The sequence below is a fragment of the Chrysochloris asiatica genome, unplaced genomic scaffold, assembly GCF_000296735.1.
Source record: "Chrysochloris asiatica unplaced genomic scaffold, ChrAsi1.0 scaffold00037, whole genome shotgun sequence".
NCBI lineage: Eukaryota > Metazoa > Chordata > Mammalia > Afrosoricida > Chrysochloridae > Chrysochloris > Chrysochloris asiatica.
The window spans coordinates 15724751-15739471 of record NW_006408555.1 but is presented as its reverse complement, the minus strand read 5'-3'; the positions used below and the strand labels follow the sequence as shown (position 1 = coordinate 15739471).

The following is a 14721-nucleotide window of genomic DNA, read 5'->3' as shown; positions in this document are numbered from 1 at the left end:
TCCGAGAGTGTTGAAGGATTTTTGTTTTCTTTACATTGATCTGCAATCCAAGTAACTATTTCAAGTCCTCTTTGCTTTTAGCAAGCAAGGTTGTGTCATCTGCACATCGCAGGTTATTATGTGTCTTCCTCCAATCCTGATGTCACGTTCTTCATATAATCCAGTTTCTTGGATTATCTGCTCGATGTAGAATTGGAATAAGTATGGTGAGAAGATATGCAGGGAAGCTAATGATTTATTATGGCCCTTTTAAAGCCAAATTTCTCCATTTCATGATTACAATAGTTTCAGGGGCCTGAGGAACCCAAATTGGCAGGTCAGTTGACAAGCTGTTAATGCACAAAGCTGCAGGCGTTGGCGAATCAGGTAAGGTGATGGGCTGAAAGTCCCGTGAACTGTAGGTCAGATATAATGAGCCAGATACAGGATCCAAGGAATAAGAGTTAGCTTTTCCAAGGCAGTCTTATAAATCAGAGTCAGACAATACCTCAAAGGTGACTCTAACTCTACTGTAGTCCTCCACTCTTTAGCAATTCACTTCAAAATGGATCCATAATATCCAACTCACAGGGGCTAGTATTGTGCTGATACTTCCTTTGCTGATTTTAAAGCACTCAGTATCCCTTGTCTATTTGAATAATTGCCTTTTGGTCTCCGTACAGGCTCCTCACGAGCACAATTAAGTGTTCTGGCATGTCCATTCGCAATGTTATCTTAACGTGTCATGATCCACATAATCAAATGCCTTTTCATAGTCAATAAGGAATAAGTAAACATCTTTCTGGTATTCTTTACTTTTAACCAAGATCCATGTGCTATCAGTAATGACATTCCTTGCTCTAAATCCTCTTCTGAATTAGGGTTGAATTTCTGGCAGCTACAACCCGCTGTTTTTCTTTAAACTTTTTATTGTGAACTAAGTGAAGATTTACAGGCAAGATCATCAGTTTCACATTCAACAAATCACATATTTTGTTTCATCTCAATGATTGCAATCCTCTTCATGAAACAACAACCATCCCGCTTCTTCCCTGTGGTTGGTTACTCATGTACAAATATCATATCCTCTCTTTCAAGCTCTTATATAAATATGTATACACCCCACTCTTCTTCCCATGCCCTTTCAGCCTGTGTCTCTGTCCATGTAGCTATACAAAGATCATGGTTGTTCCAAGGTTGTGCATATATCACTATTTACCTCTACCCACTTTAACCCTGGCATACCTCCTTGAGTCTTCACTTACCTTCATCATTCTTCTGCCAACCTCACTCTTCTTGTATATTGCCCTCCCAGTCACAGTCACAGAAGTTAACATGTATCTTCCCTCTGGCCAGTGAATTACTCTCCCTTCCCTCCCACCCCTGGTAATAATTGATGAATGTTTCTTTTAGCATGAAAACATTTTCTAGAATTTTTACAATAGTGGTCTCATACACTATCTGTCCTGTGATTGACTTATTTCACTCAGCATTCTGTCCTCCAGGTTCATTCATGTTATGGTGTGTTTCAGATCCATTGTTATTCTTCAACACTGCATAGTATTCCATCGTGTATAGGCACCAAAGTTTGTTTATCCATTTTTCCATTGATAGGTTTTTAGGTATCATTTTGCTATTGTGTGCTGCGATGAACACTGGTGTGCACATATCCACTCACATTCTTGCTCTTTATTTCTTGCAGATAAATACCAAATAGAGGGATTGCTGGGGCATATGGTATTTCCACTTGGATGCGCAGCATATCTTTATCCAGAGTAGCTGAACCATTTTACAGTGCCACCAGCAATGCAATGCAGGAGGGTTCTGATCTCTCCAACACCCTTGCCAAAAATTTTTTTCTCACTTTGCTATTAATGCTGGTGTGATATGATATTTCGTTGTTGTTTTGATTTCTGCAACCATTTTTGAATTATCTTTAGCAAAATTTCACCTGCATGTGATATTGTCTGGTGATTTCTTCCTCACTACGTTGGGTCACCTCTCTGGAATGGGCACAAATACGGACCTCCAACTATCAGATGGCTTAGACCAGTGAGTACTTCTAAGAGTGCAACCATTTACTGAAACCTTTCCTCCATTTGCATCCCATCAATTTCTGGAGCCTTGGGGTTTTTTTTTTTGCCAGTACTCTCAATGCAATTTATAACTCTTCTCTCAATATCATCGGTTATTGAGAGATAATCATATGCTACCTCTTGGAATGGCAGAACACTAACCATTTCTTTTTGATAGTGACTGTTATAACTTCCATCTTACATTCCAATCACCAGTAATCATCAATGCATCTTGATTGCCTATTTGATCAATTTCAGCCTGAAGAAGTTGGTAGAATTTTTCAATTTCACCATCACTGGCTTTAGTGGTTGCTGCATACATTTGAATAATGTTGTTCTTAAGTGCCATAGAGTCGGTTCTGACCCACAGCGACCCTGTATAGGGTTTCCGAGGAGCAGGTGGTGAGCTTGAACCACTGACCTTGCAGTTTAAACGGCTTTGCAGTCTGGCGCATTAATCCACTGCACCACGCCAGGCATATTTATTTGAATAATAGAGGCATTAAAATGGTCTTCCTTATAGGTGCATGGATATAATTCTACCACAGAAATGCCATACAAACTTGCTATAAGTTGGAACCGACTCAATGGCACTTAACATTGATCTGGTCTCTCCTTCGTCCTAGTCTGTCTTATCCTAGAAGCTCTGCTGAGACCTGTTCACCATGGGTGACCCTGTAGGTATTTCAAATACCAGTGGCACAGTTGCCAGCATCAGAGCAACACAAGTCACTATAGTATGAGAAAAAGACAGATGACTGGTAGACCATTATGTTTAGACGTCTTACCCCTGCCTTTAACACATATTGAAATTGGAAATGGAAAACTCTCTTAAGTTTTGATCCAGGTCACAGTCCCCACTTCCACTATGAGAACTTTATGCCCAAACGATGCTCAACACATTCTAAGGAGCAATAGTGGTGCTAATGGTCACCCATCTTAAGAATTTACAAAAGTCCAAGCAATACAACCAAGGTCACGCAGCTAATAAATTTTGGAGTTGGATTTTCAATAGACGTAACGTCACTTTACCATGATAGGCAATTGCATTAGTCTGGTTACACTAAGACCACAGCTTCCCACTCCCTGAAGTATAACAGACACAAGCCATAAGGATCTTAATGATTCTAAAGCGAGACCAGATTAGTCAATCTCAGAAAAATGGATCTCCCTGAGATTTCAGATCAATTACAGAGAGTACCAATACTGTAGCAGCATAAGTGGAAGTCACTACCTATGGGGTGAAAGTGGTTCCTTACCTGGCTTTCTGAGGCACTAGCTCCTGGACATGACAGCTCGTGTTTCGCAGATCATACACAAGAACTGAACCGTTGACTAGTCCAGCATAAATGTAATTGTTTTCATCAAGACACCAACAGCAGCTCCAGACAGGACGTCCAGCATTGTAGGTCTGGACCACGGTATTGGTCTCTAGGCTGTGGTGTTACAAGAAACTTTTATAACTATGTAGAAATAACATCAAATATCTGACAAAGTTATAAAGACTATCATTTAAATGACCAATAATCCTATTAAGTAAACACCCATATACCCAAACCATGTTCCAGGTATTGCTCCTATTTAATTTCTTTTAAATCTAAAAACATGTGTTTTGGGGACCACAGGTTTTCCTTTAAAAGATAAAGAAGGACATACAGATGGTGCATTCTCCATCCTGTCCCTATTACCTTCTGTACAGTTAGTTACCTATTACACAGGTAATCAATATTCAATGCACAAAACTTAAAAATATACACAAGAAAAAAAAAAATGCAATTGCATAGAGGTGGTCACTAGTAACAGTTTAATATTTAATCTTTTCTCCCTGTTTCTAAATGACACTAAATATATATATATAGTACATACACACACATGTGAAACATAATAATCACATTGAGGTTTTGGCCAAAATTAAGCCCATGCTTTCTTGAAAAGTCATAGGACTTATCAGAACTGGTAAGACCATCAGGACTTCCTCAGATATAGTTGTAGAAGTTAGGTAGAAGCCAAGGATCCAATATCTGATTGAAACTAGTTCTGAAAAGACAAAAGCCTGTACGCCAACATTCATTGAAGTACTTTTCACAAGAGCCAAAAGGTGGAAACAAAGATACTGAAATTTCCCCAAGAACTTTTCTGAAATCCCTTGTATATCCATATAAGGAGATATCATTGTTGTTGTTAAGTTCCATCACATTGTTTCCAAATCACAGTGACCCTGTATCGGGTTTCTGAGCCACTGCTGGTGAGTTTGATGACCTTTCGGTTCAAACTGACCTTGCAGTTCAGTGCTTATCCTACAACGCCACACCAGGACTCCAATGAAATAAGTTCTGATGCATGCCACAACATGAATAAACTGTGAAGGAAGTATCAGTCACAGAAGAACAGACATGGTATCATCTTGCTAATATGAAATAAGCAAATATATAAAAAACAAAAAATTATTAATAATTTCCAAGGATGGGAAAGAATTGTTTGGGGCACAATGAGTTTATGTTAAGTGGTGTAATGTGTTCAGTAAAGACAATGGTGAATTAAGAGTTCCGTGGTTCCAACTGAACACTGAGCCCGCACTTTGAGCCCGCCATCCCCTTTCTCAGGATAATGATGTAAAAGCACTGGAACCCTCATATAGGGTAGCTATGACTTGGAACCAACTCAACAGCACTTAACAACAGTGACGCAACATGTAATCAATGCTCTTCGAGTTATAAATAGGGAAGTTGTACTGGCAGAATTTTTGGTATGTTTTCATGATAAAAATTGAGAGAAAATGAACAGGCAGTCAGATCTGCTTCATACTCAAGAGTACATGGATAACAAAATGCCATAACTAACTGAGGGTATGAAAGAAACCATTCATAGAAATCCAGTGAGCAAATGCCTGGTGAGTGTTTTTTGTCAGGCAGAATTACTGAGCTAAGAGACCAGGCCTAAGCAGCCTTGACCTGACAGGGCTCCAGGGTGAAAGTGTCATTTTCTCTGTTACTCTACCATCCCTAAGATGTTGCCTGCATCTATACAAATGCAGTTCCCTTTTGGAATATTTATTTTAAAAGAAACGGTATCACACATACTCCTTTGCAACTTTCTGTGATAACTTTCAAAAGTAGTATGTTTTAAATTCAATGAGCCTAGATCTTCAAAGAGAAGGATTTAGTCCACAAGTGAGAACTCATGTCATCACCTCTCTGGATCCTAATTCCAAGCTGCTCATCACCCCCATCTCCCTCCCTGAAGCACTCACCTAGTCAGTTTAAGGGTGTTGTCCAGGGAAGCGGAGAGCAGTAAACCTTTGGATTGGCTGCTGAAAGCCAATCCGCGAATCTGTTTGGCATGCATCGGAATGTACTGACTGCTCTTCATGTTGGCAGTACTCAACATCTTAACACCAAAGCCTAAAACATACAGAGTATAAATTAAGTCACTGAAATTCAATTTAGGGCAAAATTAGCTCATTTTCATGAAGAACTCCTTTGCTCACGTTTCTTGGTATGTAAGTCTCTGTGAAACAGCTAGTCAGATAAAGTAAATTATTTCCTGGGGTTATAATTTTCTTTAAAAAACACATTCCCAATACCAATAACAGGTAAATGGATAAACAAACCCATTGTTGTTGTTAAGTGTTGGCAGTCGGTTCCAACCCATAGCAATCCTGTATAGGGTTTCGGAGGAGCAACTGGTGAGCTTGAACCACTGACCTTGCAGTTCAAATGGCTTTGCAGTCTGGCACATTAACCCACAGCGCCACACCAGAACAAACCCACTGCATACACATAAAATGGAATATTGCGCTCAGTAATAAAAAGGAACAAACTACTGATACACACATCTGTCTGGATCAACTCGCTCCTCCCAAAGAAAAAGGCTGAGGAAAGCAGCCAGGCATAAAAGTTTGTAAGAAATGATTCTAGTTACAGAATTTACATAAAAGTCTAGAAATCACAAACTGCTCTATAATGACAGAGTCAGCAGTTGCCTGGGGATGTGGGTCTACACAAAAGGACAAAAGAAAACTCTTGAGGCGGTGGATATGTTAATTCTCTTAATTCCAGGAATGGCTTCAGGGGTGTGTACATGGTCAAGGCTCATCAAAGGTTGCACTTTAAAAGAGTGCAGTTATTATGCATTAGTAAGGCAGCAAAGTTGGGGTGGGGTGTGTGTGGGGGGAACGAGAGAGAACATTACATCTGAATCAGACATTCAAGAGACCAAAAAAATAGGGAAAGAAGATGAAGTGTTTACTCTGCCAGGTGATTACAATGCGCCCATCTGTCTGTCTGGAATGAAATTAAACAGATGACATCTCAAGTACCCTAATCAATGCAAGTAATTCCTGAAGGGGAAAAAGCCAAGAAATCTTTTAAAATTTATTTGTTACTTTGTTCTCTTGATACGATGACAGATTTATTCTGATTAAATATTATCTGAGCTAAAAAACAAAACAAACAGAATTTGTCAAATCCTAATTTTTGGTAGCTTTGAATCATTATTTCAGCTTATCCAGGGAACCAAATGGAAGCAGGTTTATTGCATTTTCTCCTGAGACAGAACCAAGGGAACAAGAACAAATTAGCACTGGCAGGTTATCAAGCAGCACATATACATTAAGAAAAAAGGAACAGAACCTAACCAGTTTGGAGAACAATTAGAGAAAACACGTCACTTTTCAGTTTGAGGGGAAGGTTTTATTCCGTGACGAGAGGCACATTCTCTAAGCAATCCTGTTCACCGAGACTTGGTGGAACAGACGGTTGAGCACCGAGCATCTACCTGACTACGTGGAAAGGTTGGTGGTTCTGGTCTGCAGTGCCCTGAATGACTTAATACGGCCCTTTTAGCCTTAATCTTTGGAACTCCCACCAAACGACTGGTTGTTAAGTGCCACCAAGTTGGATTTCGACTCATAGCAACCTGTATAGGATTTCCAAGGCTATAAATCTTTGCAGAAGCAGAAAGCCTTATCTTTCTTCTGTGGAGAGGCTGCTGGGCTCAAACTGCTGACCTTGGGGCTATAGAACCACTGTGGTCTCCAAAATGATTGGTGTTGTTCCTAAGTGTCAATGAGTCAGTTCTGACTCATAGCAATCCTGTATAGTGTTTCCGAGGAGCAGTTGATGGTTTTGTACGCCCAACCTTGTAGTTAGCAGTGCAGTGCTTACCCGATAGCACCACACCAGGACTCTGCAAATGTGGTACCTGTGGCCCACCCAACAAGGGGACTGGATAGCTTGCTTATAATCTAGATAAGGTACATGGTACTCTTGTAGGGTTGTTGTTGTTAAGTGCCGTTGAGTGGGTTCCAAATCGTAGCGACCCTGTATAGGGTGTCCAAGGAGCAACTGGTGAGCTGGAATGGCTGACCTTGCCGTTCAAATGGCTTTGCAGTCTGGCACATTAACCCACAGTCCCACACCAGGACTATGTAAGGCATACAGAACCTTATTGTGGAAACTGGTCAGTTTCGCTGTCCCTGAGGTGGAAAGGGGGATCTCATCACCAATAAGAAACACGCAACAGAATCAAGCCAAGCTTCCTGCCCATGGAGAGAGAAAGTTGAGCTTTCAGGCAGGAGATTTACTGGCAGAGTGGGCATTTATTGAGTTCTCAAACACTTGTCAAGCAGGGCAATGGCTGAGGTGCCTGGGCGTCCTAGTAGGCACTGCTGAGAGACTGTTCTGATGGTGAACTGTTTCCTGAGTAATTGCTGATGCAGAATTGCAACCTGCTGCTTCCCCAAATAAACCCCATAGATCTGTGTATTACATGTAAGTTCTATGTGGCTAATGAATGAATGATTAAATCCAGTAGAGAAGTAGAGTGTCATAGGAGGGAAGGTTGGTGTTAGAATTGGCTAAAAGATTGGAGGGTGAAAGTCTGTCTGACTTCTGCCTTAAAGGGAGAGGCCTTGAGCTATATTAGTTTTGATTTTCCTCCCACCTTATGAAATGAGGAGGTCAGATGCTACCCCCACATCCCTTTTACACAACCCATATCAAAGGTACTCCAAAATGTCAGCCTTGGAAACCCTATGGAGCAATTTTACTCTGCATACATAAGAATGGTCACAATTCAGAATTGACTTGATAGCCACTAATGAGAGACAGTAAATACAGGCATCTTCCCTTCCCATAGGTCTCTGACCCAGACAGACAGAACACAATCCTGCTTACTTTCTCTTCACTGGGACACCCCCGCCCCTCAACGCACCCCAGTAGCATTGCAACTCAGTTATTATCAGAGGATAGGGATGTATACATATAATAACCTCAGTTTTGGAGCATTTGAATGGAACTTCTAAATGGGGAAACAGAATACCAGATGAAGCAAAGGAGCCTGGTAGCTGTCAGAGGTCATATACTGAAAAAGAGTAAGAAACATGTGCAACATGTAGGAATAATTTCATTGGACACAAGGCAAGATCTGGAATCCTGGTGTGGTGCTGTAGGATAAGCACACGAAGTCGGCAGCTCAAACCTACCAGCTGCTTCTTGGAAACTCTATACAGGGTTGCTATGAGTAGGAACACATTTAACAATAACAACATCGGGAAGTTTGGTTTCCAACATTAAGACAACCTAAAATTAAGTTTAAAGACACAAAGCAGGGTCAACAGCTGACACAATCCTTGGCCACATTCACCCTGAGATCCCAGAACTAGATGGTGCCTGAATACCCCAGATTGTTCTGATCAGGGACACGATAGAAGGACCTTCATAGCAGCACAGAACTCAGATTCCTGTTAAGTCCAGACTTACTGGACCAGTGGAGATTAGAAGATTCCTGCGACTACTGTCCCAATATACTTTAAAACCTTGAACCAAAACTATCTCGAGGTCACTTTTTAATATAATAAAAGACTGGCATACAAAATACAGGATATTACCCATGAGAACAATGCTCCATTAAAAAACAAACTAACACAAAGATGAGAAGACAAAAAGACACTAGAGCACTGGAAACAACAGAACTTGAAGAAAATCATGACTTGTTGGGAAAAGGCTAAGTAGTATCAGTGAACTGTCAAGTGGGAACCCAATATGCTACGTAAGATACCACCAAAATTACAAAATAATATTTCAAAATTACAAAATAGAAAATTTTGTAACATTACTAACAGAAACATTAGCACACCCATTACCACTGAGTCAATTCTAACTCTAAGTGACGATCTAGGACAGGGAAGAACGGCCCCAAATGGTTTCCAAGGATACAACTTTTTTTTTTTTTAATGGAATACCTAAAAGGGGTTTTACAAATTGCTCAGTAAAATAGGCCTCTTGCAAAGTCTTTGCAGAGTATAGGACCTTAGGTAGAATCCCAAGTCCCATCCAGAACCTTATGTGGTGGGACATTCCCACTAGAAAGGACAAGCAGACCATCCTGGAATAGCTACAGTGACAGAAGATACATCTTCGAAGAAAGATCATCAGGAAACACCCAAAACAAAAATGTCAGTAGGACTGGCCACTACAAGAATACAGAAGCTGTTCGGCAGGAAGCCATCAAGGCAAGCAATCAAGTTCCTTCAGAACCAACTCCTAAGACTGAAACTCAAAGGGAACACACAAACAGGCATGTAAGCTTGCTGGCGACCACACTGGTCAGTAGACCAGTGTGGTCGCCAGTAGGTGAGTAGAAAAGGGGGAAAGGCAGCAATGAAGAAATGGGCTGAGTTCAACCAGAGTCCATTGGCTCCTGTTGACCTGGAGATGAAAGAGGGAAGAACAAGGGCTGGTTGGTCCAAAGTGTGGTGAGACCTGGGAATGCTTGAGCCCATGGACAAGGACATAGCCACAGAGGGCTAGAGCTGAGAGTGAAGCATCCAGCTGATATGAAGTGAGGGGGGATACACAAGAACACCCAAACTTGCAGACAGTACCCATTTGACCTAGCCTAAAGGCACGAAGTGTCTGGCTTACAAGGTTTCAAGAAGGAGTTTAAGAGTGTGTGGAGCAAGAAAGAGTCCCCACTGAATAGATTTCATCTAGTCTAGATGGGTCTGGTGAAAAGAGATGGGGTTAAGATTTGTATGATTCAATAGTGAATAATTGTTATCATGATTAATTGCGACTGTCACAATTGTAAAGGTAGAAGCTTTGTAACAAAAACAGGGGAGTGGTTAATCTTACAGTCCAGAAACAGAGGACCCTAGGACTATCAAGGGAGAAGAGCACAGGCAGAATGCGGGACCTTATCCAGAGAAGCAGTGATGCCAGAGACAGAGGCAGAGATGGGGACATGGAGAAAGGGAGCGGCTAAGGACTCTAGATTCATGGGAAGAGAGGGACTAAGAAACGGTGGCCAGCAGGCAGACTTGTAGAATGTGCCCTTTGGAGGTGTAAATTATTATATATGTCTACGTGTTTTATTGTTTTTTTTTAAAAAGCTAAAGTGAATAGAGAGTAATACTGCTAACTGATGGTACATGAAGGGGATTGTAATCGTTGTAATGACACAAGGTATATGATTTGTTGAATGTGAAACTGATAATCTGCCCTGTAAACTTTCACTCAACCCACAATAAAAACCTTGGAAAAAAAAAAAAAAAGCTTTTATTGTGAATTGAGTGATAGCTTACATGGGAGAACAATGGCTTTGCACTCATCCTATTTTATCTTAGTTCATTGCAATGATTATAATCCTCTCCATGCATCAGCATTTAACAGTATTTGCTTCTATTACCTGTTTTTTTAAGTACATCAAAACACTCAGAAATATATATTTAAACAACCAAAAGGCAAATTCTGCAAGCATTGCTCCTGGCTGCCAGCAGTCTTTCTCTTTCCATGAGTTTGGAGTCCTCAGTTGTTCCCCTCTCTCCATCCCATCATCTCTGGTGTCACTGCTTCTCTAGATAGGGTCCCACATTCGGCTCATGTGCTTTTCCCTTGCTCTTGGGTCCTCTGTTCCTGGAATGTAAGATTAACTACTCCCCCCTTTATGTTACAAAACTTCTACCTTTACAGTTGTGAGACTTGCAATTAGTCATGGTAACAATTAGTCACTATTGAAGCAAAAGAATCCTATACCCATCTCCTTTCACCAGACCCATCCAAAGAAGATGAAAACTATTTAGTGGGGATTCTACCTTCTTCCACACACTCTAAAACTAAACTGCCTCTTGAAAACTCATAAGCCAGCCACTTCGTGCCTTCATTGTCCGACCACCATTTTAGGTAGCCCGTTTTTATCAGCCTAAGTTGCCCGTCCCTATCAGCCCTGTATACCAAGGGGATAGGTTTGATCCTTGATGTGAAGACTCCTTTCCTTTTGGTTGGTATTTTGAGCTACTCAAAGTATACCATAAGTATATGTCATATACCATAAGTATATGACATATACCGTAAGTATATGTCAAGTTCATCAAATTGTAGCAATTTACATTTGCCTCCTTTAACAAATTTCTTTATCTTCCTGTAGTCAAGCTCTGGTTATCAAGCCATTGAAGCTTGGCCAAATGAGTACTACCTGCAAGGCTACAAGTCTTTAAAGAGGCAGACTGCCACAACTTTCCCCAGAGACCAGTTAGTGGGCTTCACTATATTCCAGTTAGCAGCTTTAAAGCCTAAACCCTGTGCCACCAAGTCTTCCCAATCAAATACTTTCTTTTGAATTTATAAAATTGAACTCTACCGAAGAGACATTAATCTTGTTTTAACTTGACTTAGCCCTTTAAGTAGTGTTTTATTCAGCTTTACCAGTCTAAAATCAGTCTATGGGTTTAATAGGACATATAAGAATGACATCGTCCTTGGGATACACCAATAATCCATCCATACTTTCAAATAGTGCATCTTCACCCATTCTACCATGGATCAGCATTCCACCCATTGGTGAGCAAATTTATAGAATAAAGTAAGCAAACATCAGAGATGTTTTTGCCACACCTAGAAATTTTGCATGAACAGGGAACTGATGAGAAAAGACTATTTGATGGGCTGTGGCCGGTGTTCACTCACTCATGAGACCTGGATCCTTCAAAAGAAGCAAGGAGCAAGAAAGGTGAACTTCTCAACTGCTTACCTGGCAGGAATGTGGCCTGAGGAGAAGGCTGTGACATCACCAGGCAGCTTAGAGAATCACAGTATGCCATGATGCGGCAGTTCCCTGACTGAGACACCGAGAAGGTCTTATGGAAATGGTACTTGTGTTGGCCCTGGCTGGAGGGCAGGGAGCTTAGGAAATTTGTTTGGCAGCTCTCGGGGTGCTGCAAAAGTTTTTGCAGTTCCTAAAAGGAAAAGTTTTCGTAAGAGAAAAGCTTTTTAGTGTGATATTTAGCCTCAATTGCAATCCTTTGATCTCACAGCCATTATATGGCAATGTTAACACAAATTCTAGAAAACTGTTGTAGTTTTCACAGTATTTCAATAAGCTAGTGAAATAAAGAGAGCAAAGAATCATCAAATACTAGGGCTGAAGTCCTCAATGGTCACTCTGTCTTAAACTCATTTTTTTCTGGTAGATTCCAGAAGGCGAAAGGATTTAAACAAGTTCAGAATTATTCTTTAAATTCACTTTAAAACTTCAATTACAGTTGTTGCTAAGTGCCATCGAGTCCTTTGCGGTTCAAACTGACTTTGTAGTCTAGCGCATTAACCCACAGTGCCACAGACTGTAAGACCACAAGAAATGACCTAATTAGAAGTGATACAGAGAGCGGGTCACACTTAAAACATTTGGCAAATCCTATTTGTACTGAGATGACCTATTTGTGTCAGATTCTTCTTTATAATTCCTATTCTAAAAACTCATTAGTTAACAAAGGAAGGGCAAGCTCACCTGGACACGACCTTGAAGCTTACTGCATTCTTCAGTGAGGACCTGAAGCTGGAGGCGGCACTGTGCCGATTCTATCTCGGCCTGCTTCCTTATCATCTGCTCCTGCAGCAAGGAACTAGAGGGGAAGGCAGAAAGCAGCGGTAGGATTAGGAAGGTTAGGGAAGACTTCCCAACAAGATGGCACAGTAAATCATGCTGTGATACACATACTTTGCTACAAACATATCACAATTTTTTTAAAAAGAAAAAAATTTCACAACACCGCATGTAGAACACAGGGCTAAGTCCTAGCTTACTGGGCTCTGGTGTTAAAGCAGGCAGAAGTTTGGACCTTGCTGTTGAATAGGGAGTAAACATGCTACAGCAAAGTGAGGAAACAGAATCAAGTTCATTGCTTGAAGCTAGGGCCAAATGAAAGGAATTAAACAGACATATTAAAAGGAGCTCTGGTAGCGTAGTGGTTACGAATCGGGCTGCGAACCTTAAGGTCAGCGGTTCGAAACTACCAGCCGCTCCGCAGGGAAAGATGAGGCTTTCTACTCCCGTAAAGATTTACACTCTCGGAAACCCTGTACGGAAACCCTGTACAGGGTCGCTATGGGTCGGAACCGACTCGACGGCACTTAACAACAACAACAACATTAAAAGACCAAGGTTATCTGTGAGGATAAAAAAAAAAAATTACTAATCAAGCTGTCTGCTGTATGTCAGACACTCAAACAATAACACAAAAAAGAGACTGAAATTCAACAGAAAGTATTCACTAGGCAAATGCTAACCAAACACCAATTAGAATGAAAGCATTAATCTGCATGCACAAAGGAAAAATGAATACAAGGATGCATTCACCAAGATTTATCATCAATTTATATATATGAAACATAGTAAACTCAGATTAGATATCCAATCCAATGAGACAGGATAAAGCTCTGGTAGCACAGTGGTTACAAGTTGGGCTGCTAACCTCAAGGTCAGCAATTTGAAAGTACCTGCTATTCTGTGGGAGAAAGATGAAGCTTTCTGCTCCCGTAAAGATTTACAGCCTTGGAAACCCTGTGCAGGGTCACTACAAGTCAGAACCGACACCAGCACTGTCGAGTTCAGCAAGGTTGATGAAATCAGTATCAATAACATTCCTCAACCGAAATGAACTAGTTACATGTATTAATGTAACAAGACATTAAAACAAAAAAAGACAAGCTAGAAAAGTAAAGATACAATCCAACATAACATTTGCATAAAGTAATAAAACTTTCTAGATATAACTACATGAATACATATACAGCTAGTCAAATATATAATCACTCTTTGGAATGAAGAATAACTTATTTAGGAAAAGTGGTTTTATCTCTGGGGAAAGACATAGAATGAAGGAGAGTTTAGTTCACATAAAAAGCTCTTAGTATATGTATTATGATTTATTTCTTTGTAAAAGACCCAAAGCAAACATGACAAAATAAAATTTAATAAACTTGCGTACAAAGTATCCATTTTCTGTACTTATTGTCATTTAAAAAACATTTCCTCTTCTAAGAAGGCTAAGGAGCACAGTGACAGATTTGTTAAGAGCCTTTGAGTCAGTTCTAATCTATAGCAACACTGTATAGGTTTTCCGAGGAGCACCTGCTAAGTTTGAACCAACGACCTTGTAGTTCAAATGGGTTTGCAGTCTAGCGCATTAACCAGTGTAATCAGGACTCCAGTGTATTGCAATTAGTGATTCACCACCCATTAACAGCCATGCCATTTACAAACACATGACCTTTGAACAACAAAGGGGTTATGGGCTCCGACTGAGGTGCAGCTGAAAACGTACATACTTTTCAGCTGACCTTTGAACATGGGTTTGAACTGTGAGAGGCCCACTTACAAGCAAACTGCT

At 40.5% G+C, this 14721-nt stretch overlaps 1 protein-coding gene across 1 annotated transcript in view; it reads right to left on the bottom strand.

The window, feature by feature from the left end:
- The window catches only part of RFWD3 (ring finger and WD repeat domain 3), a 42369-nt gene that overhangs the window by 8144 nt on the left and 19504 nt on the right, over positions 1–14721 (bottom strand). The window contains exons 7-10 of the mRNA XM_006860309.1: positions 12840–12954; positions 12084–12288; positions 5305–5455; positions 3314–3490 (exon numbers count right to left, since the gene is read on the bottom strand). Of these exons, the coding sequence (XP_006860371.1) occupies positions 3314–3490; positions 5305–5455; positions 12084–12288; positions 12840–12954 (648 nt within the window). The remainder of the gene's footprint in view (positions 1–3313; positions 3491–5304; positions 5456–12083; positions 12289–12839; positions 12955–14721) is intronic.